At 40.6% G+C, this 27,947-nt stretch overlaps 1 protein-coding gene across 1 annotated transcript; it reads right to left on the reverse strand.

Moving 5' to 3' along the window:
- Positions 1-483: 483 nt before the first annotated feature.
- Positions 484-6,297, reverse strand: LOC126251718 (trypsin delta-like). Its single transcript, XM_049952313.1, has 2 exons — positions 5,888-6,297; positions 484-989 (listed from the first exon to the last, which is right to left on the reverse strand). Exons 1-2 carry the CDS (start codon positions 6,290-6,292, stop codon positions 639-641), a joined length of 756 nt encoding a protein of 251 aa, XP_049808270.1. The 5' UTR covers positions 6,293-6,297; the 3' UTR covers positions 484-638.
- Between the last annotated feature and the right edge of the window lie 21,650 nt (positions 6,298-27,947).

Genomic DNA, 27,947 nt, shown 5'->3' on the forward strand with positions numbered 1-27,947 from the left:
GTATGAAACTCTAGAATTTAAACTTCATGTTTAGAAAAAACACAAATTTTATACTTAATTACCCCAATTTTTACCACAGTTTTTAATAGATTTGGAAAATTCCAGAGTTTCAGACACTTTTATGTATGGTTTGTATGCTGTGGAAAATTCATCGAAGAGTCTCTCTTACTTATGAAGAAAAGTGTACCTATAGCAACAAATACTGCCATTAGTAAGTGAAAAAAATTGATGAAATTTCACATGTAAAAATTTTATTTTGTTATGTTTTCGAATTTCCACTGCTATCAGTGTGAATTCTGAATCCTTCCTGGTCGTGCTCACAAAGTTTTATGAATTTATTTGTAAAAGTACAGACAGTGGAAATTAAAATGTCCTGTGGTGCCTCTCCTGCTCCAAGTCGGCCGGTTTGACGTCCTACCCCCCTTATGCACATATTCGTAAGTAGGATGAAAAATGGTCGTTGGATCAGAAACTTCACATTGATTACATTTTATCAATATACATCTCTCAATTTATTGTCAACAGAGCGTTGAACTCTACACATTCGTGCTTCCTTGCACCATTTGGAACAAACGTTATTTCGTGTTTACGATTTTAACTAGTGTTCTTTTACACTGGCGTGCAGTGGAGGTAGCAGGCTAGACGCCTGTGTTGCTGGTAATCCAGGACCGCAGTGCAGCGACGTTGGTGTACACGTCAGGGACGCCGTTGTTGGAGCAGAACGTGCGCGAGAAGACGCCGTACTGCGTGGTTCCCACGGCCAGCGCACCGCCGCTGTCGCCCTGGCACGCGCCATTGCCGTCTCCGCCCGTGCACAGCATGTTCTCCGTGACGTCACCCCACGAGGCGCCGCACGTGGTTCTGTCCACTACCACAGAGCTGACAGCCCGCAGCTGCGTAGAACCAGGCTCTGCCAGGCCTACGCGGCCCCATCCACTAATCGTGACAGATGTGCCAACTGCAGGTTCTGTCGTGCCGAGGCTGATCGTCTGTGGACAGTTCCACCGTCATTGTAGAGACAACGTATCGGTACATACGATAAGCACTAACAAATTACGTAGGCTACTGCGTAGTAATCAGAACTAGGCATGGGCGAACCCTTTCCTTTCATGGATCAGATCAGAACTGCTCCTTCATTCTAATGGCCTAACTCGTTTTCATGAGTCATCACTCATCATTCACTCACAAAATAAATAAAAGGAAAGCACCTTTTTCCTTTAATGTAGATCACTATACCTCTATTTTTAGCTGATTTGGTACTGTTTTGAAAGAACATAGAACGAAGAGCAATAAGCTATGTTTTAAGATTGGAAAGTTCTATGTTTCGTCTGGTGTAAAAATTAAAAGTATTACAACAAAATTTTAAGCAAATTCTTAAAAATAAGACTGATTCTTGTTACGCTTTCATCCTTTTATTGGAAACAAAATGCAGTGTAAGAATTATAACATAGCTGTAATTAACCTTAAGTGTCTACAGTCATCGTTTACGATAAGTATACCTGTACCTGAGAAAGAAAAATTAATTAATGTAATGATTTTTAAATAAAATTTGGCCTACTTTACTCGAAATGACCCGATTTATTTTCTCGGTGCATATTTATCCTTCATTTTAAAATACAAGGTCACAGAACACTGACATAAATGAAATACAATATATTTTAGAGCCAATTGTTATACCATTTGGTACAGCAATTTTCTGATTTTCCTTCCGTTTAAGGGATCGCTGTTTCTAGGTAAATATCCGTCACATAAATGCCTGTCTAGCTCAACAATCGACACATATCACGGTGTGTGACTTCCTTGGAGCTGAGAACACAGTCCAAACACCTGCTCATATTTTACGCACGAAAGCTACATTAAGTAATCTGTTTTTATCTTCAAAGAAAACAAAAGTTATGGCTTTCAGGAGCCACGAACAAATTCCCAGCAAAACAATAATATATGATCAAGAAATAGAAAGACGAAACTCATTAAAAAAATGGCTCTGAGCACTATGGGACTTAACTTCTACGGTCATCAGTCCCCTAGAACTTACAACTACTTAAACCTAACTAACCTAAGGACATCACACACATCCATGCCCGAGGCAGGATTCTAACCTGCGATCGTAGCGGTCGCGCGGTTCCAGACTGAAGCGCCTAGAACTGCTCTGCCAGAAACTCATTCCAAGAAATACTACCTCACTCGTCATAGAAAAGGACATACAAAAATTATAATTATTTAACTAAATTAACTGAATAATCTACATAACCCTCAAAACTAAACTAAGAAAGAAAACTCTCCCTATGATCTGTGAAACGATGTCATTACCTGTTAGAAAAGGCAATGAGCAATGAATACAAGCACTGAAGATACTGTTCATAAAATGTGTAGCTGGGTACACACCATCTGACAGGAGCATGAAAGCTGATGTCAGAGAAGAACTGAAGTCAAAAGTTTGAATGAGCAGATTTCCTGCAAAAATTCGTATTAATTTTTTTCTCTGGGACTAATAGTTTGCATGAGGACAGCGAGACAATATACTAGTATAAAGCCTCGCAAAATGAGCACGTGCTCTAGTTTCTGTAGAGCTTTAGCCGAATTTGAGGTAGTTTCTCGACCTGACAGACCACAAGTGTCGTATATCTAATTGTTCGCCTCGGCTTCCTCTGCACCACCTGGCAAAGTGTTTTCTGCTTTAATGCAGCATTGTGAAGAATTAGTCTTCCCTTCTTTTCTATTATTCTCACGGGCGAGAAAAATGGCTCTGAGCACTATGGGACTTAACTTCTGAGGTCATCAGCCCCTAGAACTTAGAACTACTTAAACCTAACTAACCTAATGACATCACACACATCCATGCCCGAGGCAGGATTCGAACCTGCGACCGTAGCGGTCGCGCGGTTCCAGACTGTAGCGCCTAGAAGCGCTAGGCCACCTCGGCCGGCGGGCGAGAAAAGCTGCACACATCAGCAAGACACGCAAATCCATATACGCACATGGTCTATAGCGTATTTTTCTACAGCTTGCGAAAAGTTTCCCTCACCATGCGGTGTGGAACGCTTTTGCTGCAGCCTGCCGCAGAATCTTCGTCTTGCTCACTAATGTCGCCAGAGAGACATTTAGGATCATAGCAGCTACTGCTCTTTTCTTTCCGAGTCACCTATAGCTCACTCCTTATAAAAAAGAAATCAGTTCAGGAGTGGATTCCCCATCTCTAATCAGAATTGGTGCCACAAGTTGCTTAATAATCATGCGAAAAATTGTTAAGGAACGGTAGCATTGCAGGAAAGATGTGTATGTTAGTAGGGTGTCTTCATTCTTGTCAGATTCGATATATAAAATTTGTCAAGTAAACATTTCTGTCGTTACTATGTAGCGTGCTGAAAATTATGGTCGTAAAATGTAGATGGAAAGTGGGAGCGCACCTGCCAGAGACGGGATGACATCTCAGAGGCTGAAATGTTCTGCCTTTATGAGGTCGGTTGCTGGAAACTATGAATATGAAGAGTACAATAAAGTGTATCCTTCATCGAGTTTATTTTCAGTCAGCGAAGTATGAACTTCGACAAAGTTGAACAGATCTGCAAGAAAAAAGCGGCAAGCCATAGAAACAAGTCAAAAGAAATCGATAGGCAGGCAGCAGAAGGCAGTGAGTTACTCTCGAGTAGCTACCAAGTAACATCAAGAAAGTGTTCTCTTATTATGAATCTACTGGTACTTTCACTCTCCTGAAATCACTGCTTAGAACTGAGTTTTACATAGCCCTAATACAATCTATGTGTCAGAACCATTGCTTTAAAACTGCAGTTTACATCCACCTTTAACTGAGGGACTCCACCTCCTTGGGCCACATATGTACAATTACCTGATCATGCATCACATTAGCTGATGCATTAGCTTCTGCCTCTTTGACCTTCATTGTACCAATGTCCTGTACCTACTATTGTCGTTTACCACTGATATTACTGATTTCTAGGTGCCAAGAACTCTATGTACATGTACATTTCGAAGATGCTCTGCCGGTGACATAGTCACTGCCATAATTTCACGATTTGCTGAGCTGACACACAGAGTAGCCCACTCAGAATCTTCCAATACGTTGACCTTTTCCCCTTGCACCATCCTAAGTACCTCCATACTCTTATGGCTTGAAGCAGAAGACTCTATATCAAGAAAACTTTTCTCAGTGGCCATAGGGATAGTTATCAAATCCTTAAACAGGTGAAAACGAAATAAGAATGCCTTCATTTAGCATGTGAAATTGTACGGCTCACCTTTCGTGCAGATAAAATTCAACTAAAAATGCAGTATATAAAATTTGTAACAAGACCTGATAACAACTCCTATAACAATTAATGTGCGGTAAATACATCGAAGTGAAAATTCTACAAAGTAGTAGTAGAGTTATAGAAAGCAGTTGTTGTGTTTTGTATTCAGGGGAGCTGGAAGACAGTGACTGACTGTACAGCAAAAGTAATAAACAGAAAAGTAAAAAGATGACATAATAATAGAAGTTTTCGAAACCAAGCTTCCGTTGTGTCTATATAGGAAAGCATATAAATATTGTGTTTTTCAAGTTTTGATTAATGGGGTGAGATTTGAACTTCTAATGACGAATCTATTCAAAGGTGAGGATTTCTCGGAGACAAGTAGAGTTATTCATTGCGGATGTAGCTAAGAGACAGGAAAAAGAACAAATTGATCACTAATCAGACTGCAAGAGGAGACGTAATTATGACCACAATGAAAGTAAAATGGAAACAGGCGGTACATGTAGCTAGGTAAATGACTGGAATATGTAGAAAAGATGTTCCTTGCTGGATTCCTAGAGGTAATAAATGACCTAGATACGATCTAGTGCTAGGAGGACGACTGGCATTGTTGTTGTACTCCAGACGAGATATTCTCTAGGAACTCGCCTGACAGAGAATTCATAGCACAATTAGTTGGAACATTTCAGCTAACGAAAGATGTACCACACCATTTTACGTACATTCGATTAATATATTCGCGTGTAATTCAAGGGTAATAGCTGTATTAATGTTCAGTGAGCCATGTTCACTGCTAGCTATAATCAATAAACATCTACAAGTAGCGCGAGGTAGCAGCATACTGCTAATAAGGCACAGAAGTAAGGAGGCATTATTAGAAAGATTAACGAGCGATGTCGAGGAAGAAACGATATTGGAGATAATATTTAACAGCAGTGTCAATTTAAGGCAAAATATGTGAGCTTTGCTAGCTATTAATACCAATACAGTTTAATGAATCCCACAACAAAAAAAGGAGGTGGGAGCGCTACGTCCACATTTCATTAACGACAGTTTGTCAGTAACAGTTTGCTAGTACTAAATGGGAGAGAAGGGAATAACCTACACTAAAAACTTTTGGGACTAAAATGTATTACCTTGCACATATGTTACTACAAACGTGAAGAAATTTGACATGCTAAGACTGAAAATAAATAAAACAAAACATTTGACTATTCAAAGTTCCTCATATGGAAGAAGAGTCATACACTGTCGACAATGATTTGTTCTAAAGATCCTGAAATAAAAGGCAAATGTGGAAGGTAAGGAACATTAGCATCACTAATTTGGTATCAATTTGCTTAAATAAATCATAGTTATTTTGCGAAGCACCGAATAGTGAAGTAATCAAGACCACCATTATCGTAAAATTTTCGAAAATTATTATTCACAGCAACAGCCGCTAAATACGAGTAGTTACACCATGGGGACCGGTTTCTACCGTAGTACGACGCTCTTCAGAGTTTCAGAACGATTACCTCAACAATGTTGTACACGCAGATACAAAATTTCATCATCTGATGTTCAGAACTATTTGGTGATTGTATCTATGAATAAACATTTTTCGTAAGCTTCAGTATCTTTGTCGTCATTACCTGAATATTGTTACCGAATGAGAATGATCCAGAGATGCTGAAGACAGCGATGTCGTACTCCCCTGTAACCCAGCTAAATTCACTGTGAACCACGTTGGAAGCGAGTTGGAAGGTAGAGCCACCAGTCTCTCTTACAGTGGTTCCTGCTCGTGCTAAGTAAGTGGTTAAATCATCAATATCGAAACAGTGTGCGGCAGTCAGCACCCACGTGGCACTGATGATAGAGCCACCGCAGTAGTGATAACCCAGGCTCTCCAGGGAGATCTGCCACGGGAACTGCGAGATGTCCACGAGATCGCCTCCCACTATGCGGCCCTGGTAGGCAGGCCTCAGCCAGCGATGCCTCGTGGAGGGGGCGGCGCTGCAGGCAGCGGTCACTAGACACAGCAGCAGGGCAGTCTTCATCTCTGACTGGCTGACTCTGGACCAGCTCGTCGCGCCTCCTTTATATGTATACTGTTTATCGGTTATCTGATACAGATAATCTTAAGTTGTTGTATCGAAATTGCTACTATCCACTCTGGGATAAGATAAAAGTCAGAATTTGTATCGTTTCCTTCGACTTTAGTTTTGAAAACCACTATCATTCTGAAATTTTCTCAAAATATGCATTACATCAGCACAGTCATGTGGTGAGAAAGAGTCTACAGCATAGTAATAGCTTAACTTCTCATTCGGAGTCAGTCGTTTGACGTAGTGAATCATAAACTGAAACGTCACCTTCGAAAATTTTTAAAATGACAGTGTTGGAAAACCTCTTACCTTATTTGATTTTCAAACGGCTGAGCAAAACTGAACGTACTCAGACATTTCTCTCTTTACTTATTCTGATCATCACTAAACTGACAATATTTTTAGCGCAACGCAGTCTGACTTTCAATAATCCCCACAAAAGAGTGTGTAACAACAACAACTGTACATATAATAATTTTTTCTTCTGATTTTCGATAAATTAGTGTAAGCAATGTTTTGATTTCATTTCTTTTTCTTTTCGTGTCATTATGTTAAAGAAACTGTAAGCAACTTTCGAGGTGAATATTAATATTTATGTCAAATTTCAAGCAATGCTGTAACAGAATTGAAGTGTAACCCATGTTGAATCTATTGTAACATGTTTAAAATTGTAATTGTGCGTCTGGTCCATACGTAGGCAATGTATTAGGATATGTGGAATGTAAAACCTTTGGTGAATACCCTGTCTGTAGGGGAGCGGTAAAAGGTGGATGGCAGGCTAGCGCGGGAAAATGCACACGGGCGCGGCACGGTATAACGGGCTCAGCAGTAGCAGTCGGAGTTGGCCATCGGTCTGAGAAACACGCTCTGGATCGAGGAGGCTCTCCTGGAAAACGTGATTTCATTGAGCCTCGGATGTGCCGTTTCCGACGACTATACAGCATGGCTGTATTCTATAGGCACTAAATTGAAAAGGATTGCGACGCTAAGAAGAAGCAAAGTGCCGATACACCAAAAGCCATAGCTGTGATTGTGTGTGTGCTGTGCGCCTCGTCATCTCGCCGCCCGCCAACCGCCGCATCGACACGAACAGGTTGAATCTTTAGAATTGTATTCGTGTGGACCAGTGTTAATTTTGTTCCTGACTGTTCAATAACAACTTAACTTTTACCAGAATTGCCCTATCAATTAATTATCCTCGTCACTAACCTAGACAGGGTCCTTTCCACATGTTGTGCAATCCGAGTGTCCCGAAATGAAGATTTAAAGTTTATGTTAATAAGAATTACCTGCAGACGTATCTATGCTAGAAAGATGTTTAAGGAGCTTTATTGTTAATGAAAATATAAGCAAAGAACAAAGGTCTGACAAAGTTGGAAGATAAATTTTTGGAATTGGTTTAGTAATGAAGTTTAATTAATTTGAGACAAAAATAATGGTAGTTAAATGAGGAAGTAATAAGACAAAAAGAGTAGTAACTCATATATTGTAAATCTTGAGTGCTTAATGCTTCCAATAGCTAATAGTTTCAACACAGTGATCATAACAGTTTCAGGGTCCCCCCTCCACTCTTTTCTTTTATATTCATTTAAATTCTGAAGTGTACTGAACTGATTTGACCAGCAAAGTTAAAGTCAATATAAAACCTAAATTTATCAGTGTTTTACCCTTATTAAAATTGACATTGTATGTGTGTTTCAAAAGTGCTATTTCTAGGGTAACCTATGCCCGATTTCAGTCGGATTAATAGACAAAACGCAGTTTGTAGTAATCATTATAGTGTAATGTTGTGTATTTATAGCTTGTCCAAATTAGTACAGAAAGGGAAAATATTAGTTCAGTAGATTTTTCTGGTTCTAAAATTTACCATATAATGCAGTATTACTGCGTGTTGTTATGCTTGTACGTACATCCACTTGTACAAGGAAAAAACTCACTTAATGCCTAATTAGGCTGGCGACCGTATTATTAACAGTTTATTAGCATCTGCTGTGTATGTTTCTTGTCCGTCCTAACGCGTAGTTGCACTTCAGACTTGCTTGACGTATCATTGTTGTTACTGAGTGGGTGTAAGTCTGATTGTGCCTCCATTCAGGTACACGCGGTCAACATATTTACTAAAATCCTTTCTTATAAGGTGAAGCCCGTCAACTTACCATAGTACAGGCTTTAAAGAGTTAACGTATGCCAGAGCGTAGACGTTACAAGTGGATTCCCGGTGACAGGACATCCAGTTGTTGTCGGTCACAAATTAAAGTGAATACCGAACAGTGGATGTTCAGTGGCTCGAATTGCAATAATAGTTAGTAAAGTAAATATCAGTGAACGTCAAGTACGATAATGTGGTGTAATTTGCGTTCAGTATGGACAAGAATGTAGAAACAGTAGATGTGCCGAGCGTAATGGAAAATGCGGCTGGCAGTAGCAGGAGTTCACGCGGCCAGATAACAGATGGCACTAGCGGAAGACAATTGGCGTACATACAATATCATGAACACGTTAACGAACAGATTGAAATGTCGAGATCGTCTCGAACACAGCAAGGGATAAAACAGGAAGTAGAGGGTGACTTTGTAGATGATAGTGGGTATGTGAATGAATCCACTGACATGTTTGATTCACCACACATAAAGAAAGAACCGAAAGAAACTTCTGAAGTAGGATCGGAACACACTGATTCCGTAGAACAAAACAGTGTGAAAATTTTAAGCATGAACGATTTATTTGAAGAATTAACCAAACAAATTGCAGGACAGAATGATCAGCTTCAAAAACAAGTCGGTAGTCAGGTTAGTCAGCTTAAAACACACGTTGCCGAGCAGCTCAAAACACAAAGTAATCAGCTCAAAACACACAACGAGCAGCTTAAAACACACGTTGCCGAGCAGCTCAAAACACAAAGTAATCAGCTCAAAACACAGAACGAGCAGCTTAAAACACACGTTGATGAGCAGCTTAAAACACAAGTTGGTCAAATTAAAGCACAGGTCGAAGATCAAGGAATTAAAATTAGTAAACAAATAGAACAGGTAGAACAAAAAGTGGGTAATTTAAGTTCTGTGGTAAATACTATGAAATTGGAAATTGACACCATTAACAAAAATATGGATACTATGCAGGGGGAAATTAGTAACATTAACAGTAGGTTCAATGTTGAAATTCTCAACATCCAAGAGAAAGTAGAGCCTCTGGTTGAAACAAAAGTAGACGAAAAAGTTTTCGGTCTTAAAACTGAGATCGTAAACGAATGTCAACACGGAATCTCACAGTTGAAAAAGGCAGTTTCAGACACTGAAAGAGATTTAGGTGAGAAAGTTACCGGATGTGTACAAAAATGTGAACAAAATACTTCGAAAATTCAAGGCAAAATTTTCGATCTTGAGAGTAAAATTAAAGATAGACCTGGTGTTGTCTGTAATGGCACACCAATTACGAAGCTGTTAGAAGGTGAGGAACGCTTCGATCCCACCAAGAAACATAACGGATGGCATCCATTAGATTTCACCAAAAATTGTGAAAGGATATTTCCTGAACACTTGTCTGATCAGGAAAACATAAACGTAGTAATTAGCGCCTTAGCAGGTGACGCTAAGCGCTGGGGAATTAATTTGAATACAGAACGAATGATGTTCGAAGAATTTAAACAAAGGTTTACGGAAGAATATTGGTCCGAACAAAAACAGGATCATTTATGGCGCGAGTTTATCATGGCCAAGCTTCATGATAACAGGGGCAGGAATTCTTTGAAAGATTTCTGCAAATATTGGTACCGGAAGTTGACGCATTTAAGAGGAAGAAGATCTGATTCTGAAATAATATGGGAGTTATAGAAAAAGCTTCTAGAAGATTCAAAGAGATACGTGGGAAGCAATCATCGCAGCTTCCAAGCGTTTCTCGAAAGGGTCGAAGATGAAGACCATTGGCGCGAAAGTCGTGCCAATTTTCAAAATTTTGGTAACCGAAATAACCGTAATAATGACGAGAGAAATGACGGCGAAGGGTTTCGCGTCAATATGATACAGAGAGGTAGAGGTAGAGGCAGAGGAAGAGGAAGTTATCCAGGTCGCGGTAGAGGGTACACTGCGCAAAATAATAACGACGCGGGAAACTGATTTCCGTGAACATTGCGGGCCAAACGGAAGCGGACAATATATACCGGCCCCGGTTTAAGAAAAGTTACCGAACTGACAGTAATGTTATGAGACAGGTTAGAGACAGGCGTGGAACGACGCAACGTGTTGTTGCGAAACAAGTGTCAGGTGCGAGCCAGAATGAGTCATCTCCGCCGTACAGTGCGCTACTTGTTAACAGGCGAGTGGAGCATCAGAGGGCAACGGCCCAGCCTAGCAGAACAGCTGTTCAGAGAGAAGCTGCTAGCAATGCGGCAGCATTAGATACGAACATAGCCGTAAGAGCTGATGAATATATTACGAGTGATAATTCCGTGGCGAAGGAAATAATAGATGAAACTGTGAATACACAGAGAGGTGCGGTTAGCAGTGTTAGCAATAAAGTAAAAGGCGAGAATGAATTAGCGGAAGTAACTATTTGGCGTGTGCAGATCGACGATCTGTACAAGGGCCTAAAGCAATGTGAGTGGGAGGATTTTAAGAAGGAGTATGAAGCAAGGAAGTTAATTAGTGAAAAAGGAGGTAGTAGGGACGTCGATAAGGTGACGTGGCCCAAATTTGAAGAGGAGAGAGTAAATAGCGCCGCGCAAAGTACGCGTGCTGCCGATAGGACGAAGGTTAAAGATAGGCAGGAATTGGAGGATGAAATCCTTAGCATTGACGAGGAAGTAACTTCTGTTAATGATCCGCCAACAGTACAAGCTGCTACCGAAAGGCACCATGGGGAAGGGACAGGTGATTACCTAAAAGTAATTGAAGTCCATGAGGATTACACGAAATATGAATTAACAGTAGATGTGAGTAAAGCTGATGATGAGGCCGTTTTGCCAAAAGAGGATACTGAGTTAAAATCAAAGCCTGACCAAAATACAAAGGAAGAACTTAGTGCCTGTCTCAGAAAAGCTTTAATGTTAGAACCTGAAAGCGATCCAGAATGGTCGAATTCTGTCGATAGTTCAGACGACGAATATTTCGGTAATAGTGGAAATAATAGAAATACAGTTAATTACGATATTGTACCTAATGATGACGGAGTTTCAAAACAAAACCCAGATGCTGAGACTGAACACAGAAAGAAAGAGCCACCGGACGACTCAGTGTTTATTGTGCAACAAGTTCAAGTAAGTAAAGACTTTGAACTCCAGAAACCGAAAAAGCCGCCAGATATAAATGGTTCACAGGTCAGGAATGTATCTTGGGACAATGTGACAGTCGACCAAGGTGCGTTGCGGTAAAAACAGGAAGGGGCATGATTTAGAGTCTGGGGCAGATTTATATCGGATTTTGAGAATGTCATGAACACATTACATCATGAAACTACTGGATCCCACCGGAAGAAATTTTGTTAGGCAGCAGGAGTAAAAGTTTAATTGAAGAAAAACTAGAGTTTCCACCTTGTACAAGTTTGAGGTTGAGTCAAAAGAAAGAATTAGTCAGAAAAAGGGCAAAGCAAAAAGCTGAATCTAGATCTAAAAGACATGATAAAAATCTGAAAGTTTCAAAATTTAAAATTGGGAATTATGTTCTTTTAAAAACTCACGAAAAATCTAGTGAACTGAACCATGAAATTTCCAAATTTAAATATATTTATAATGGGCCGTATATAATACAGAACATTCCACACGATAATGCTTACTACCTGATCTACTCAAAATCCAAAAGACCTTTAGGTGTAAGAAATGTTGTGGACCTGAAACTGTATGTTCCTAGGAGTGAGTGACATAAGTACACTCAGAAAACAATTTGCAGTAAATGTGCTGTATCCTATGCTGAAACTATTTTATTCCAAATGTAACAAATCTTTGTAAATGTATGTATACCATTGACAGTGTGCTAATGTAGTTATGTGAGTTTCAGATTACCAAATGCACTATAAATGTAAGAATGTATGGAGAAAAGGACTGAAAAGGAAAGGGTAAATGCCGAAAACCAAAGTGGACAATATATGAGTCATAATATAAAGGACTGCCAAACACCAATGAGGGCAGATAAATAGTCAATGGAGAATTGTAAGTGTGATTCAGGCGATGTGACAATATGAGGTGGAAAGGACTGCCCAAATCTGAATAATAGGCAGCAAATGTGTGTAGCAATTTTCTAAATATTATTGTGTGTGTTTTTTTAGTAAGTAAGGAAATGGACTGCCATTCAATGCAAGCAGCCATAAATTGTCTTATAGTGTATACAGATATTTGCATTTGCTTTTGTAGTTAAATGTTTGTGTTCCAGATTTTGAAATTATTTTGTTTGAGAAATTTTGTAAAAATGAGTAATTTGCTATTTTAATAATGTTGTGATGGGAGGTTGGACTGTGCAAAAGGCACTTAAGTAAATGACAAGTAAATGTTCTTGATATGTTAAAAGGTATAGACCCATATAATGTGAGTGAAAGGAAGTAAGTGGTATAAATTTTTTTTTTGACATTCACATAAAGATTCAGAACCACTGTATAAATGTAAAATTTAGTGTTCCCATAAAATTTGTACTTAGTAAAATTTACTGGAAACAGGAACATGTGTAACAACAACAACTGTACATATAATAATTTTTTCTTCTGATTTTCGATAAATTAGTGTAAGCAATGTTTTGATTTCATTTCTTTTTCTTTTCGTGTCATTATGTTAAAGAAACTGTAAGCAACTTTCGAGGTGAATATTAATATTTATGTCAAATTTCAAGCAATGCTGTAACAGAATTGAAGTGTAACCCATGTTGAATCTATTGTAACATGTTTAAAATTGTAATTGTGCGTCTGATCCATACGTAGGCAATGTATTAGGATATGTGGAATGTAAAACCTTTGGTGAATACCCTGTCTGTAGGGGAGCGGTAAAAGGTGGATGGCAGGCGAGCGCGGGAAAATGCACATGGGCGCGGCACGGTATAACGGGCTCAGCAGTAGCAGTCAGAGTTGGGCATCGGTCTGAGAAACACGCTCTGGATCGAGGAGGCTCTCCTGGAAAACGTGATTTCATTGAGCTTCGGATGTGCTGTTTCCGACGACTATACAGCATGGCTATATTCTATAGGCACTAAATTGAAAAGGATTGCGACGCTAAGAAGAAGCAAAGTGCCGATACACCAAAAGCCATAGCTGTGATTGTGTGTGTGCTGTGCGCCTCGTCATCTCGCCGCCCGCCAACCGCCGCATCGACACGAACAGGTTGAATCTTTAGAATTGTATTCGTGTGGACCAGTGTTAATTTTGTTCCTGACTGTTCAATAACAACTTAACTTTTACCAGAATTGCCCTATCAATTAATTATCCTCGTCACTAACCTAGACAGGGTCCTTTCCACATGTTGTGCAATCCGAGTGTCCCGAAATGAAGATTTAAAGTTTATGTTAATAAGAATTACCTGCAGACGTATCTATGCTAGAAAGATGTTTAAGGAGCTTTATTGTTAATGAAAATATAAGCAAAGAACAAAGGTCTGACAAAGTTGGAAGATAAATTTTTGGAATTGGTTTAGTAATGAAGTTTAATTAATTTGAGACAAAAATAATGGTAGTTAAATGAGGAAGTAATAAGACAAAAAGAGTAGTAACTCATATATTGTAAATCTTGAGTGCTTAATGCTTCCAATAGCTAATAGTTTCAACACAGTGATCATAACAGTTTCAGGGTCCCCCCTCCACTCTTTTCTTTTATATTCATTTAAATTCTGAAGTGTACTGAACTGATTTGACCAGCAAAGTTAAAGTCAATATAAAACCTAAATTTATCAGTGTTTTACCTTTATTAAAATGGACATTGTATGTGTGTTTCAAAAGTGCTATTTCTAGGGTAACCTATGCCCGATTTCAGTCGGATTAATAGACAAAACGCAGTTTGTAGTAATCATTATAGTGTAATGTTGTGTATTTATAGCTTGTCCAAATTAGTACAGAAAGGGAAAATATTAGTTCAGTAGATTTTTCTGGTTCTAAAATTTACCATATAATGCAGTATTACTACGTGTTGTTATGCTTGTACGTACATCCACTTGTACAAGGAAAAAACTCACTTAATGCCTAATTAGGCTGGCGACCGTATTATTAACAGTTTATTAGCATCTGCTGTGTATGTTTCTTGTCCGTCCTAACGCGTAGTTGCACTTCAGACTTGCTTGACGTATCATTGTTGTTACTGAGTGGGTGTAAGTCTGATTGTGCCTCCATTCAGGTACACGCGGTCAACATATTTACTAAAATCCTTTCTTATAAGGTGAAGCCCGTCAACTTACCATAGTACAGGCTTTAAAGAGTTAACGTACGCCAGAGCGTAGACGTTACAAGTGGTCCTGACTAACAATAACCTATACCTTTCATGACTCACTTACGTCAAAAAAATCTTCGTTACTCGAACTATCAGTTCATGACATCCAGTCTTACAAATTTACTGTCTCTGATGGACACATGTCCAGATCATCCGCTCTCAAAACTCTGGCATCCCTCTTCCCACATCCATCACTACTGGCGGCTCACCTCCCACTGCGGAACGCTATGCGCTGTTCACATCTAACTGCCCAACAATACACAAGCGAATATTCCAACAATGAGTCCAACCAGCCACAGACTGCACACAGCACAGTCAGTGATTCACATACAGAGCGCTACGTGGCATTACCAACATAAAAACCTTAACAGCCTACTTACAAAGCTCACAGCAAAGGATCACTAAATGTAAGAAAACACGATTTTTTTCTATTTGGCAATGTAAGAAACAAAAAGATATTTACCTATCGATGGCATTCTACTCTAAAGATTACTATAAATAGTTGCTTACGAAAAAGAAGATAGTCTTTGGTAGGACGTGGGCTCAAACAAAATAAGGTACGAATGCTTGTGTGGGAATCAATATTTAGATATTTTATGTATAGAAGGAGTGAATGAAGGAAGAGCAACCTCACTGACAGGTCGAGGTTCTTAAAGACGGAGCTCAGGCTCGAAATAGATGAAAGGATGATCAGGGTACTCTGTCTCGTCAAACACGGTGCCTTTAGAGATTGTTCGTAAGCTTGGAATGCATATCGCGAAAAGGACATCAAATATATCTACTTTAGCTGCATAAATCTGCGAGAAACGATAATTTTATAGATCTGGTGAAAGTAACGGTGCCCCACCGGCTTAATAAAGATTATAATTATCTGATAAGATCTACAGGTAGTACACTGATGAGCTAAAGCATTATGGCCACCTACTTAGTATCTAGTTGGTACACCTTTGGAAGGAAATACAGCAGCGATTCTACGTGACAAGGGATCGACAACTGCTTGGTATCCGGACGTATGAAGCACGTAATGCCCAGGTCACGTAATTACCGTAAATTACAAGTTGGCTATTTGGAGGCGCGAAGCTGTTGCCCGGTATTGTCCCAAAATGTGTTCTAGTGGGTTAGGACCAGGCGAATTTGGTGGACAAGACAATGTACTTTACTATCATGCCCCTCAAACTACTCTAGCACGATTCTGTCGTTATGGGACGGGGATTTGTTCTGCTGGAAGATGCATTGTCGATGGCGTTAGATGTGAGGCACGCCATTGGTTCTCAATAATATTCAAGTGGCTACAGCTGACACGATGTCTCTGATTACTGTCGCAATTGCCATGGGAACCCACGTGAATGGGACCTATAGCATCATACCGCTCCCAGTGAAAGCTCCCGCAGGACAGTGCATCTATCGAGCAGTTGTCCGCCTGTATGCTGTCAGACATGATCACTGACTTGATGGAGCAAGAAACGTGACTCATGTGACCAGGCCACACGTTTCCATTGATCCACAATCCAATTCGATTATCTCGTGCCAAATGCAGTCGTAATCGACGATTTCGTTGTATTAAAATGAAAACTTGTGAAGTTCGCCTGTTGGAATTCTCCACATTCAATAACGTGCTCTCAACAGTGTGCTTCGATCACTTGTTCCCGCACTAGCGTTGTACTCTTTAGTTAGATCTCTCACAGATCGCGGCCTACAGTGCTTAACAGAGAGGAAATGCCTCCAGCCTCCGCGTTCTGTGACTAGGCTTGGAAATTCAACATCTTAGTGATGCATCTAAGTCCTTGCTTGCATCCACAGACAACTGCATTACAGAAATTGTCTGCAAGTTGACCGTGCTCTGGCTCTACAGGAAACACTACCTTGGCAGACCCAGAGGGAAAGAGTATCAACCATAACAAGATGAACTGTGTCCAACATATGCTTGTCTGTTTTGAAGTGAAACTCCAGCCAGCACGACGGAAATAGGCAGTGATAGCTTCACCGCGGAGGCTCCAGCCTCAAGATCATTGCCACAACTGGAACCACTACATTGCCTCTGCGAATCACATGCTACCTATGCATCGAGCAGATATAAGTCCGCCAGATGTGAATTTAGGACAGTGCCTAACTTCTCTCCACTAATTCCGTCCGCTGAGCCACTGCAAGCAATTCCAAAGCAGAGTGACCATCAGGATCTACACCTTGTGTTTCCAATAGCAGCCCAATCTGGAGGATACCGCTCTGCAGCCACTATGAGCAGCCAGCCATCATCCAGGAATTTTGCGTCCTCTGATTTGGGCCCCCATTGGACTCAGTTTTCCAAAACTGGTATTCACATGTGCAATTTAGACCGCCACATGTGCCTAGTAGTTATCGTCACTGTACTGCCGAATGGGCCTCGACTCTTTCGAACTTCGTAGATAGGAGCCAGTACTAATCGAACGTAAGACTTACTATCCTTACCATGGATTAGGTTATCGACTCCTGTCATCTGATTCCTTCTGTGGAACTTATAACGCTTCAAGCGCTTTCATAGATAGAGACCTAATAATCACTATTGTTTATCAATCATAAATATGTGGTTAATTCCAGTCGTAATGGTCTGGCTCATAGATGTACATTTTTACAGTCACCTCAGAAATCTGCCTGAAATTGTGAACCATATGCAAAGTTGCTGTAAAGTGCAAACAAGCTATAAACTATACATTAATAACCAAATTGTGTTTTTCCTGGCTGTTTTGACCATATAGTGATAGGAGCTGTCAATATAATAGCAAAACTGTAAAAGACATACTCAAATGCGAATTACTACGAAAAAGTATTTTAAATTAAGGTAAACTTTACAAGGCTGTTATATACATCTACGGTTTACCTTACCAAGAGGAGGAGGAAGACTGATAACAAGTATTTTTAATGCTTGTCTCCGTAGTGACCCTGAAGGACTCTAATTTTGACTCAATGAGTCTCTTCAAGGTGGAACGTTTTATCTTAACTCCGTTCAGTGACATATCACAAAGAGACCATTTTGCACAAGAGGGTCTTGGTGGAATTAGATGTGGAACATTTTGTTATTTTGAATCGAATGTGTAACAGTTTCTCATGATTTTGAATAGAGAAGACGAGAATTATTTTAGATTAGCTCAGTACCTGGCATTGCCCATGTACGTATTTATTCCAGTCTTCTATCAGCCCTTCTCTATCTGTTACTCCTCCTCTTTCTGTCCACCTATTCCTTCCTTTCTCTAACTCCTACTTCCCATGTTTCTTCCCCCTGTCACTCGCTATCTTGTCCTCCGACCTAGCTCCTTCTCCCTGTCTCTTCGTACTTCTCCTCCTCCCCACTCTTTATGTCAATTTCTTCTTCCTCTTTTGGGGTCCCCCTACTCCTACAATCAAGTAGAGATCTTTTATACTCCAGAAGTTGACAAGAGGAGAATTAAGAAGGTAAGCAAACATAACTGCCGCCAGAACTCCTCTAGAGGCCTCATGCTGCGCGGAATTTAAGGCGAAATTGATCTACAGTAGTGAAATAACCAATTTGGTCTGAGTCTTGGCATGGTAAATGATCAAGGCGGCCTTCGAATTCCTATTAACTCTTTCTGAAAAGGAAGGCCGTGAATAATATGGGGTGATAGTAATTTGTTTGATGGCATTATTGAAACAAAAACGTTTGAATTCGCTGGAAAGAAAATCTGTGGACATTATCACTAAGAATGGCCTTAGGAGGTCCCAACTAAGATCCCTTTATAACAACAGAAATTTTACATCCGCTCTTGACAGCCATATGTATGAATGAAAAAGTACCGAATGATTGGAACAGAGGCAATTTCAGTCCCAAGCAAAATCCTCTCGTGAATAATCCTAAATAGGACAAACATATATGTAGACAAGAAAATAAGAAGAGAACGAGCAGGATTCAGGGAAGTTCACTCTTGCACTGACCAGATAAACACCCTGAGAATAATAGCTGAACATTCATATGAATACCAGTCGTCGCTTTACATGCTGTTTGTAGACTTTGAAAAGGCCTTCGACAGTTTAATTAGAACAAAAATATGGAGTTCACTGCAAACTTTTGGATTCTCAAGAAAATAAGTGCTCTTTTCAAGTGCATGTGTGAAAACAACAAGTGTCAGATTCAACATCAAGGTCTGCTTTCAGATCCAGTATCAGTGAAAAGAGGAGTTAAGCACGGCTAAATGCTCTCACTGAAACTATTTAAAGTGGCACTGGATCCTGTAATGACGCAAGCAATGGATAAAGTGATGGGAATAAAATGGACCAAAGGAACGCATCTAGAAGACCTAGATTTTGCAGATGACCTTTGCCTTCTGTCCCACTGTCTCAATGACATGAAAACGAAACTACAAGACCTGAAATCTGCGGTGAAGAAAGCAGGTTTGAAAATTAATGCCCAAAAAACGAAACACGTGAGGGCAAATGATGACAACATCTCAGGGCTTAAGCTCGGGAGCCAGGTAATCGAAACGGTGGTTAAGTTTAGCTAGCTTGGAAGCTTGATTACACCATAAGGTGGTGCAACAGAGGACATTAACAGCCGCATCAACAAAGCCCCTCCGGTTTATCTGAAGATTGAAGGAAATAACATTGAGGACCAAATTGCTGTTATTTGAAAATCTGTGCTTCTACCTGGATGTGAAAGATGGAAAGTGACAAAGTAGATAATCCATAAGCTGCAGACATTCAACAACAGATGTCTCAGGTACATTCTGGGGGTATTGAGGCCAAATATCATCTATAACGAAACACTCTGGGAAACAACCAGCCAGAAGCCAACTGAGCTGCAGATAAGAAGCAGGAAGTGTAGATGGCTAGGACATACACTTAGGAGACCAAATGAACACACTGCGGAGGAATCATGGACGACGGAGACGAGGCAGGCAAAAAGTGACGTGGAGACGATCAGCTGAAGCAGGAGGTCAACGTCAAGGAATAAGATGGGAAGAAATTACAATACTAGCAGAACATAGAGCAAGTTGGTGATCCTTTGTTGCAGCCCTGTGCTCCACATAAGGAGCTAAAGGAATTTATAACAATAAATAATAAACGTGGCATATAGTAAGATATGTTGTAACTTCTCTTCTGGGAAGTAGCCAAACAAACTGGGTAAAACCATCGACTATAACCAATACATAACGATTTCCACCCTTAGTGCGAGGAAGGCAGCCCACATAATCAGCCGGCATTAGTGGCCGAGCGGTTCTAGGTGCTTCAGTCTGGAACCGCGCGACCGCTACGGTCGCAGGTTCGAATCCTGCCTCGGGCATGGATGTGTGTGATGTCCTTAGGTTAGTTAGGTTTAAGTAGTTCTAAGTTATAGGGGACTGATGACCTCAGCAGTTAAGTCCCATAGTGCTCAGAGCCATTTGAACCAACCACATAATCGATAAATAATTTATCCGTTGGAACTTGTTCCCTTTCAGACTGTAAACGCCCCTTACGTGAGTTAGTGCTCATCTTACAACATTCGCACTCGCCTACTAAACATCGAATATCCTTGTATGATGAACACCTTAGCCAGATTCTAATGAAGGGCCAATTGTCCACCCAACAAGGAATTATGAAAATAAAAAGCTGACGGCACAAGTTCGATAGGTGAATAAATTTTAGGTTCAGCGAATCTGCGAACTTCATGACACAATATCCCCTTTCTAAATAAATAACTGGGAACCAATTCGTGAACCAATAAAAACTTTCTAATAGGTCTTAAATAGGGATCCCGATCTTGTTTAAGCCTGAGGTCGGTAAAGAGCTAAGGTATCTCAGTTAAGACACTATAAACAACAGATCCGCCCAATAAACAATAGCCCTCCAGTTCCTGAGTCTCTTCATCAAACATGAGAGTAAGTCATCAGCAACTTCGTTATCGGCGCCTGTAATATGACCAATTGTGAAACGGAAGTCAGATATATGGACAGGCCATCTTGGAATCCTACCGGTTTTCCTAGACGTGCCGAAACCCAAGGTTTGGCTGTCGGTCACTTGATCAAATTTTCTGTGCTCGAGATAAAATTTAATTTTGTCAAGAGCAAATAAGAAGCAAGCAAGACAGTCATCGCCTCACATTCGTTATCTGGGTATTTAAGCTCAGGACCTCTAGCCTTCTGGAGGCAAAACCTTCCCGTAAAAGAACGGTGGCAGCTCTGGCATTGGAAGCATCAGTCTGAACTATGAATCTCTTCCCGAAATCTGGAATGGCCAACACTGAAGGGCTAGTGAAAGCAGTCTTTAAATCTTCAAAAGAGATTGCTGACTCTCTCCCCAAACAAAAGTTTCTCCTTGTTTTACGAAGATTGTTAAGCGGGGCAGCAAGATGCTTCTGTAAAGTTTGGAAGGTAGGAGACGAGGTACTGGCAGAAGTAATGTTGTGAGGACGGGACGTGAGTCGTCCTTGGGTAGCTCAGATGGTAGAGCAATAGCCCGCGAAAGGCAAAGGTCCCGAGTTCGAGTCTCGGTCCGGCACATAGTTTTAATCTGCCAGGAAGTTTCATATCAGCGCACACTCCGATGCAGATTGAAAATATCATTCAAGATGAACAAAATCAGCTACAAACTTCGAAAATTAATGGGCCATACCGATGAAGCTGGCCACCCCTTTCTTATTACTGGGTGAAGGGAACTTTCTTAAGTGGGAAGTAAGCTCTTGATCAATCCTCATACCGTCCCTGGGAATCAGGTGACCTAAAAAGGAATCTGCTGCCTAGTAACTTTAGTTGGTTTAATCGTTAATCCTGCAAAACGGAGCCTCATCAGTACCTACTCAAGATCAGAAAGGTGTTCACGGAAGCCGGCCGGCGTGGCCGAGCGGTTTTAGGCGCTGTGGTCGCAGGTTCGAATGCTGCCTCCGGCATGGGTGTTTGTGATGTCCTTAGGTTAGTTAGGTTTAAGTAGTTCTCTGAGTGTAGCGGTCTGGTGGCACTGGCTGCCGAAGATCACCATGAAGGTTGGAGCTGAAGTCTGATTTCTGATCGAGAGTTCATTAAACGGAAACACATTGCATGTGTTGAATACCTGACTGATTTTTGGTTAGGGGACTGATGACCACAGCAGTTAAGTCCCATAGTACTCAGAGCCATTTGAACCATTTTGCTCACGGAAGGAGCGATTATAAACAACAACATCATCAAGGTAATTACACACACAAGCAAACTTAAGATCCCCTAAAACGTGAACTAACAGTCGTGGAAGCACAGCAGCCCCGGTAGTCAGTCTAAATGGTACCCCATTAAATTCATACAGGTTCCAATTCATACAAAATGCGGTAACCTGTTTGGATTCCTCACTAAGGGGTATCTGATAGCAGGCTTAATTTAAACCAGGTACCGAAAAAAAGTAAGCATCCACAGACCAAGTAAAGCAGTTATGGAGATCAGACAAGGGTTCTACAATCAACAACGCGCCTCTGTTCCTCTGAGTGTAGCGGTCTGGCGGCACTGGCTGCCGAAGATCATCATGAAGGTTGGAGCTGAAGTCTGATTTCTGATCGAGAGTTCGTTAAATGGAAACACATTGCATGTGTTGAATACCTGACTGATTTTTGGTTAGGGGACTGATGACCACAGCAGTTAAGTCCCATAGTACTCAGAGCCATTTGAACCATTTTGCTCACGGAAGGAGCGATTATAAACAACAACATCATCAAGGTAATTACACACACAAGCAAACTTAAGATCCCCTAAAACGTGAACTAACAGTCGTGGAAGCACAGCAGCCCCGGTAGTCAGTCTAAATGGTACCCCATTAAATTCATACAGGTTCCAATTCATACAAAATGCGGTAACCTGTTTGGATTCCTCACTAAGGGGTATCTGATAGCAGGCTTAATTTAAACCAGGTACCGAAAAAAAGTAAGCATCCACAGACCAAGTAAAGCAGTTATGGAGATCAGACAAGGGTTCTACAATCAACAACGCGCCTCTGTTCCTCTGAGTGTAGCGGTCTGGCGGCACTGGCTGCCGAAGATCATCATGAAGGTTGGAGCTGAAGTCTGATTTCTGATCGAGAGTTCGTTAAAAGGAAACACATTGCATGTGTTGAATACCTGACTGATTTTTGATTAGATCATCTCTGGATCTTCCAAGAGTCATCAGATTTAACATTACCTACAAAACACTATTCACCTTATTCTAGGTGGTTGCCCAATATCTTGAGTCCTATCATCCTCTACAGAAAAAAAGTCGCTACACTCTCTCTCTTTCTCTTTCTTCGATCGATGTTCTGCATCATCACCGTGCAGTGTCTCTTTCTAGCTTGTAATTTATTTACGAGGGCCTTGCTGGTGGTTCTTACAATGCATAAACTTCTGTTTTTTGGAGAGTCGTTCAGCAGTGTCTCATGTTTTCAAAGGTCCAGGACTGCAGGTCGCCGTCTGTCTTCGAGATGTCTATCTCTGGCTTTCACAAGTACAATGGCACCTTTTGCGGAAAAGGACGATCCTCCTGAATCTATTTCCAGGTCGTAAATGTTTTTACCAGGAGTTCGCTCCACGGGGAACGCTAACTCTGTTTCTACTCAAAGCCCGACATCCAGCAGCTGTGCTTCAAGGCAATAGTCAAAGTCCGGTGATACTTTGACCATCGGCCCACTCCCTGTGGCCGTCCAAATACTTCTGCTGAGGGGCTGCTGATTTCGCCGCTTCTTATGATCCGAGTACCTTTTCACAGTTCGGTTGCTTTTAACGTTTTCACACTTCTGCAGGACATGCAAAATACTAATTAAGAGTAAAAGAATATTAAGACCACATTAGTTATTTACTGACAATCACTAGTGCTGCTGTTAATCATATTCTGCAGTGTCAGGTAAATATTCCAATCAAATAGGATACCCCTTCTAAATCTGCGTAAGCTATGAGACTGTGTCTTTAACAGAAGTCCTTAGAAGTCCTTTTTTTTAAATAAAAATGGATATCAATTGTTCCATTACATATATTTCACCACATACGTTACTATGAAGGCCATAATGAAAGAATAATTAATAAATTCATAATCCTCTGACACCGTCTGTGAGAATCTAAGGATTCCTATCTCACCGACGGTTATTAATGTTTCATTAATAATGTTTATCATTTAAAATAAACTACAAAAATGTTTTAAATCTCTGATGGGATACTTTACATAGATCTTTGCATTATTTTAGTTACATGTAATGTTGGCCAAATTCATTAGGAATATCTGTCAAGCTGGGCTGCTGTCATTCCTCTGTAGGGCGGAAAATTTGGGCCTGGGAGACTTGTCTCGTCCCAGTTCAGGCCACTTCATACGAATATATCTGTAAGAGCAGGTGGAAGAGGGGCTCCATTTCTAAGAGAGCGCAGACATTGGGATTACTGTCAGCTAACTCGGATTGTGGCAGCGAATAGACGGAGAAAAACGCAACAGAACACTTCGTCATTTACTACTGCAAGTAATAAGACATAATTAGTATAAATTAAGAAAACTATTTCATGAGAAGGTGCAGACGTCACTTACCCTCAAAATAAATTTCTGTAAGCGTAGGAACAGAGTAAATTATTTATATAAGCCTGAATACAGTAGTGTTACGATGACAGTATTGACCAAAAGTCAGGATTCCGTCCCAGAAGGGTAAGCAGGGCTTGGGGTGTGAGAGACCGGTTCCTCAGCGGTCGCAGAAAGAAAAATGAAGCCAACATAATACTTCGTCATTTAAGATCTTTAGTTAAGCTGGTTAGTTAGCATAAGAGGTAATGCAACAAGTGAAGAACGGGTTTATTGATCGCAAAGAACGCATGACGCGTTTCAGAATTATTTTCATCTTCAGAAACCGTACTGTGTCATGCCACTTTGATCTACGTAGAGTGGTGTGACGTGACGTGACTCTAATCTGTACACTGACAATAGTCCTGCCTTTAAGACTGGACACAATGTCCCAGTACTAATATAAATCGTTAACTTTTAGTCCGAGATTTTTAATCGTGTGACTGCAACATGAACTGCGCACAAAGTACGCATCCGATTAAAACATAAGTACACAGGTTGCATGCCCCTACTACATTGTACACTCTGTGTCAATACTACAATCGTCAGAAGTGTTGCAATGCGTTAAAGTGGTGAAGGTTCGACACACTTTAGTATCGGTACTTATCGCTATAGCAATTAGAATCTGACTAAATCTTGTGCGCACTGCACGTTATCTCAAACATAAATATACTCGTTCAATGAGCAGTAGTGTGCGTTGCTACTGACAACAAGAGTTCAACAACTCTCAGTAAAATTTCACGCGTTATAACCCGTAACTTGCGCCGACAACGGATTTATTATTAATTCTTTAAATTATTGAGACCTGTTAATGATAGCAAACAACTTTGTAACGCGAAATAACTACAGCTATCGCTAACTGTTTACGCTAACGATCGGTATATTTTACTACGAGAAAATCTTTCACTTACTACTATAAAACCAAGTCACCTAGAAACGCGTAATAAATATTTACCGTGTCCAACGTCTCGCTTACTTAAGGTAAATCTCAATTTCGTACACCCTTGTTCAGTTAAATTTAATAAACCGTTTGTTATCACGATAATTCTGAAAGTAGCAACGAAAGATATAATTTCATTACGAACCAACAATATAGCGATACCCATCTCTGCGATACTATTAACTCCCTTACATTGCTGAACGTTGTTTCTTATTGTCCCTTTTCCTTAGTTATTTCTCTTTAAATCCTTGAAATAATCGCTAAGTCAATACGGAAGTTCATACCTTGGCCTTTTCTTAAATGAAATCTAATTAAATCTTTTTTCTCTAATTACTAATTTTAAATTTTAATAAAATGTCAGTAAGACATTGATTCTTTGACCTGGACTAATTGACTTTTTCTACTTTCTATCGGTGTGCCTCTTTATTATTTACACCACTTGCGTATGTTTCAGTGAGGATTCAATCCTTTCCACTGTAAAATTAGGCTCCGAATCCAGAATTAAGTTTGATTTTTCTTTATTAGAATCAAATTTGTATCTCACATACAACTTTCATCTGAACGATTGGCATTCAAAAAAATCTAGGCCCTTCACAAATCGGGTGAGGACAGACAAACCAAAAGCACAAACAAAAATTATCTGTGCCACTACTGCTTTTGTACTAACTTTAATACAGCAAAGAAGACTCATCAACTTCAGGTATTGGGAACGGGGGTTCCCTCTGACAGTCCCTAATAATGAATTTGCCACTCGTCACTCTACCAAACAATGCAACTGAATATCGTCGGGTAATATTAATTGGTTCGGTAGGGTACGAAGTCTGTCTTCAAAGATTAAGGTCACAAAATTTACCGGCAAGAGTAATTGCGCCCCCTTTCACTTAAGTCGTGTAGATCCTGAGTCCTATCTTTATAAAACAACAATTGAGACTTAAACTAAATGGTACGCAAAATAACAATTATTACGCTACTAACCCTGTCGTGCGTACTCCAACATAAACCGCTCAACACTCAGCTACCTTAGAGTGGGCGTCCAGAACACACAAATACATCAACCGCTCGAGTACCATAGAGCGTGTGTGAATACAACATCCACCAACATAAACCACAACGACTTCTAGAGTCTTGCGCGCACCAGGAATACCACGAATGGCACTCCAAGTCCAATTCAGTCGCTGACTAACACGTTCAAACATCAACTTGTCAAAATACGGAACACAGTTTCACCGTAATTAGAGCGTACATTTACAACAGCACACTAGCCCCGTTACTTCCCATACAACGTGATCGCCAGTAAACTTAATCCCGCTATTGCAGCGTCAATTAACTAATTCGTCCACATATACGATCGTAGCAAAAATCTCTCCAGCGCTACGAACCAAAATAAACTCAAATCAGTTACTTTAACGTGTCCCATTTTCTCTCGCTGAGCAATATAAATCGAATCAGATGCACGTCAGACAACTCGGTCACACTAAGTTCCGATATACAGCACCCACCAAATACTATCTCAATAATTCAATAAAATTTCTTGACGATATTCTCACAAAATTCATTAGTGGCCATCTGACCTGTACCCGCGATCTGTTGTCTCTCCCGGTGACTGTTAAACACAATAATTAATTAGTGCTTGGACCTACCAGCTCTAGAGTAGGCTTCCATAGCAATTCTCTGATCGAAACTGGACTACTAAATCCCAAAAATCATAGCGGAACCAATTTAGACAATCACATTTCCATTGCTTTTAAGAGTTACATGTAAGTTCTTCTGCGGCCTTCATCTCGTTGAATAGCGGCCAGCTCGATGTGATGATATCTCTGGGTCGGACAGCTGATGTCTGCTGCTGCCGGCGGGAGCAAACTTTTTGCCGCAACTTGCTCCTTCAGTCAAGCGCGTTTGTACAACAGTTGCACATGTAGAGACTTTAGTTACGGAACATATATACATTTATAATCATTCATCACGTATTTAATACTTGCCAACCGCTAGGTTAATATGTTGAAGCGAATCAAATTCCGTAACGGCACCCAAAAACTTTTGTCTCTTCACAAAATCCAAGTGTAAAGGTGGCACAAGGACAAGAGCGTTACCAGTTGTGTATGTAACATGAAATGACAGACTACCACACACAAGTGGTAACGCTCTTGTCCTTGTGCCACCTTTGCACTTGGGTTTCTGAAGATCGAAATAATTCCGAAACTAGTCACGCGAACTCTGTGATCAATAAAGACACTCTTCACCAGCTGTATCACTCTGTATGCGCCCTATTATTCAGCATGAACTCATACAGTCGACGCAGGTGGTGTCTTCATGTTGTGCATTCGCACTCGGAGACAGTGCCTGTCTCAGCATTACGCAAGGCGGCATGTCGGCAGCGTACGTACTCTGGTAGACTGAGCTGCAGTGTCCGCGACCTCATGTCAAGGGGCCGCGTCAGGCGTGCTACTGATGGGGCGCATGATGCTGGACGCCAACAGCAAGGCGCGCCCGGGCACAGGCTGCGAACCCAGACCTCCCTGGAGACGCCCAGGAGCCGGTTGATAACCTGGAACAGACCCCAGTGGAGGGCGCCCACTAAGAAAACATTCTATGCCAGGATTCTTGAAGACGTTCTCTCACTATTTTCATAAGCTGCGACATTGTCGTGAATAAAACAATGACCCGTATATGCAATAAGTTTCCTTTACTTTACGTCTATGGTCACAAACGTTTTGTTAACAGATTACCGGTTTCGGTCTATAATGACTATCATCAGATCTGCAGCAAAAAATGGGAAAAACAT

Source organism: Schistocerca nitens, chromosome 4 (assembly GCF_023898315.1).
Source record: "Schistocerca nitens isolate TAMUIC-IGC-003100 chromosome 4, iqSchNite1.1, whole genome shotgun sequence".
NCBI classification, from domain to species: domain Eukaryota; kingdom Metazoa; phylum Arthropoda; class Insecta; order Orthoptera; family Acrididae; genus Schistocerca; species Schistocerca nitens.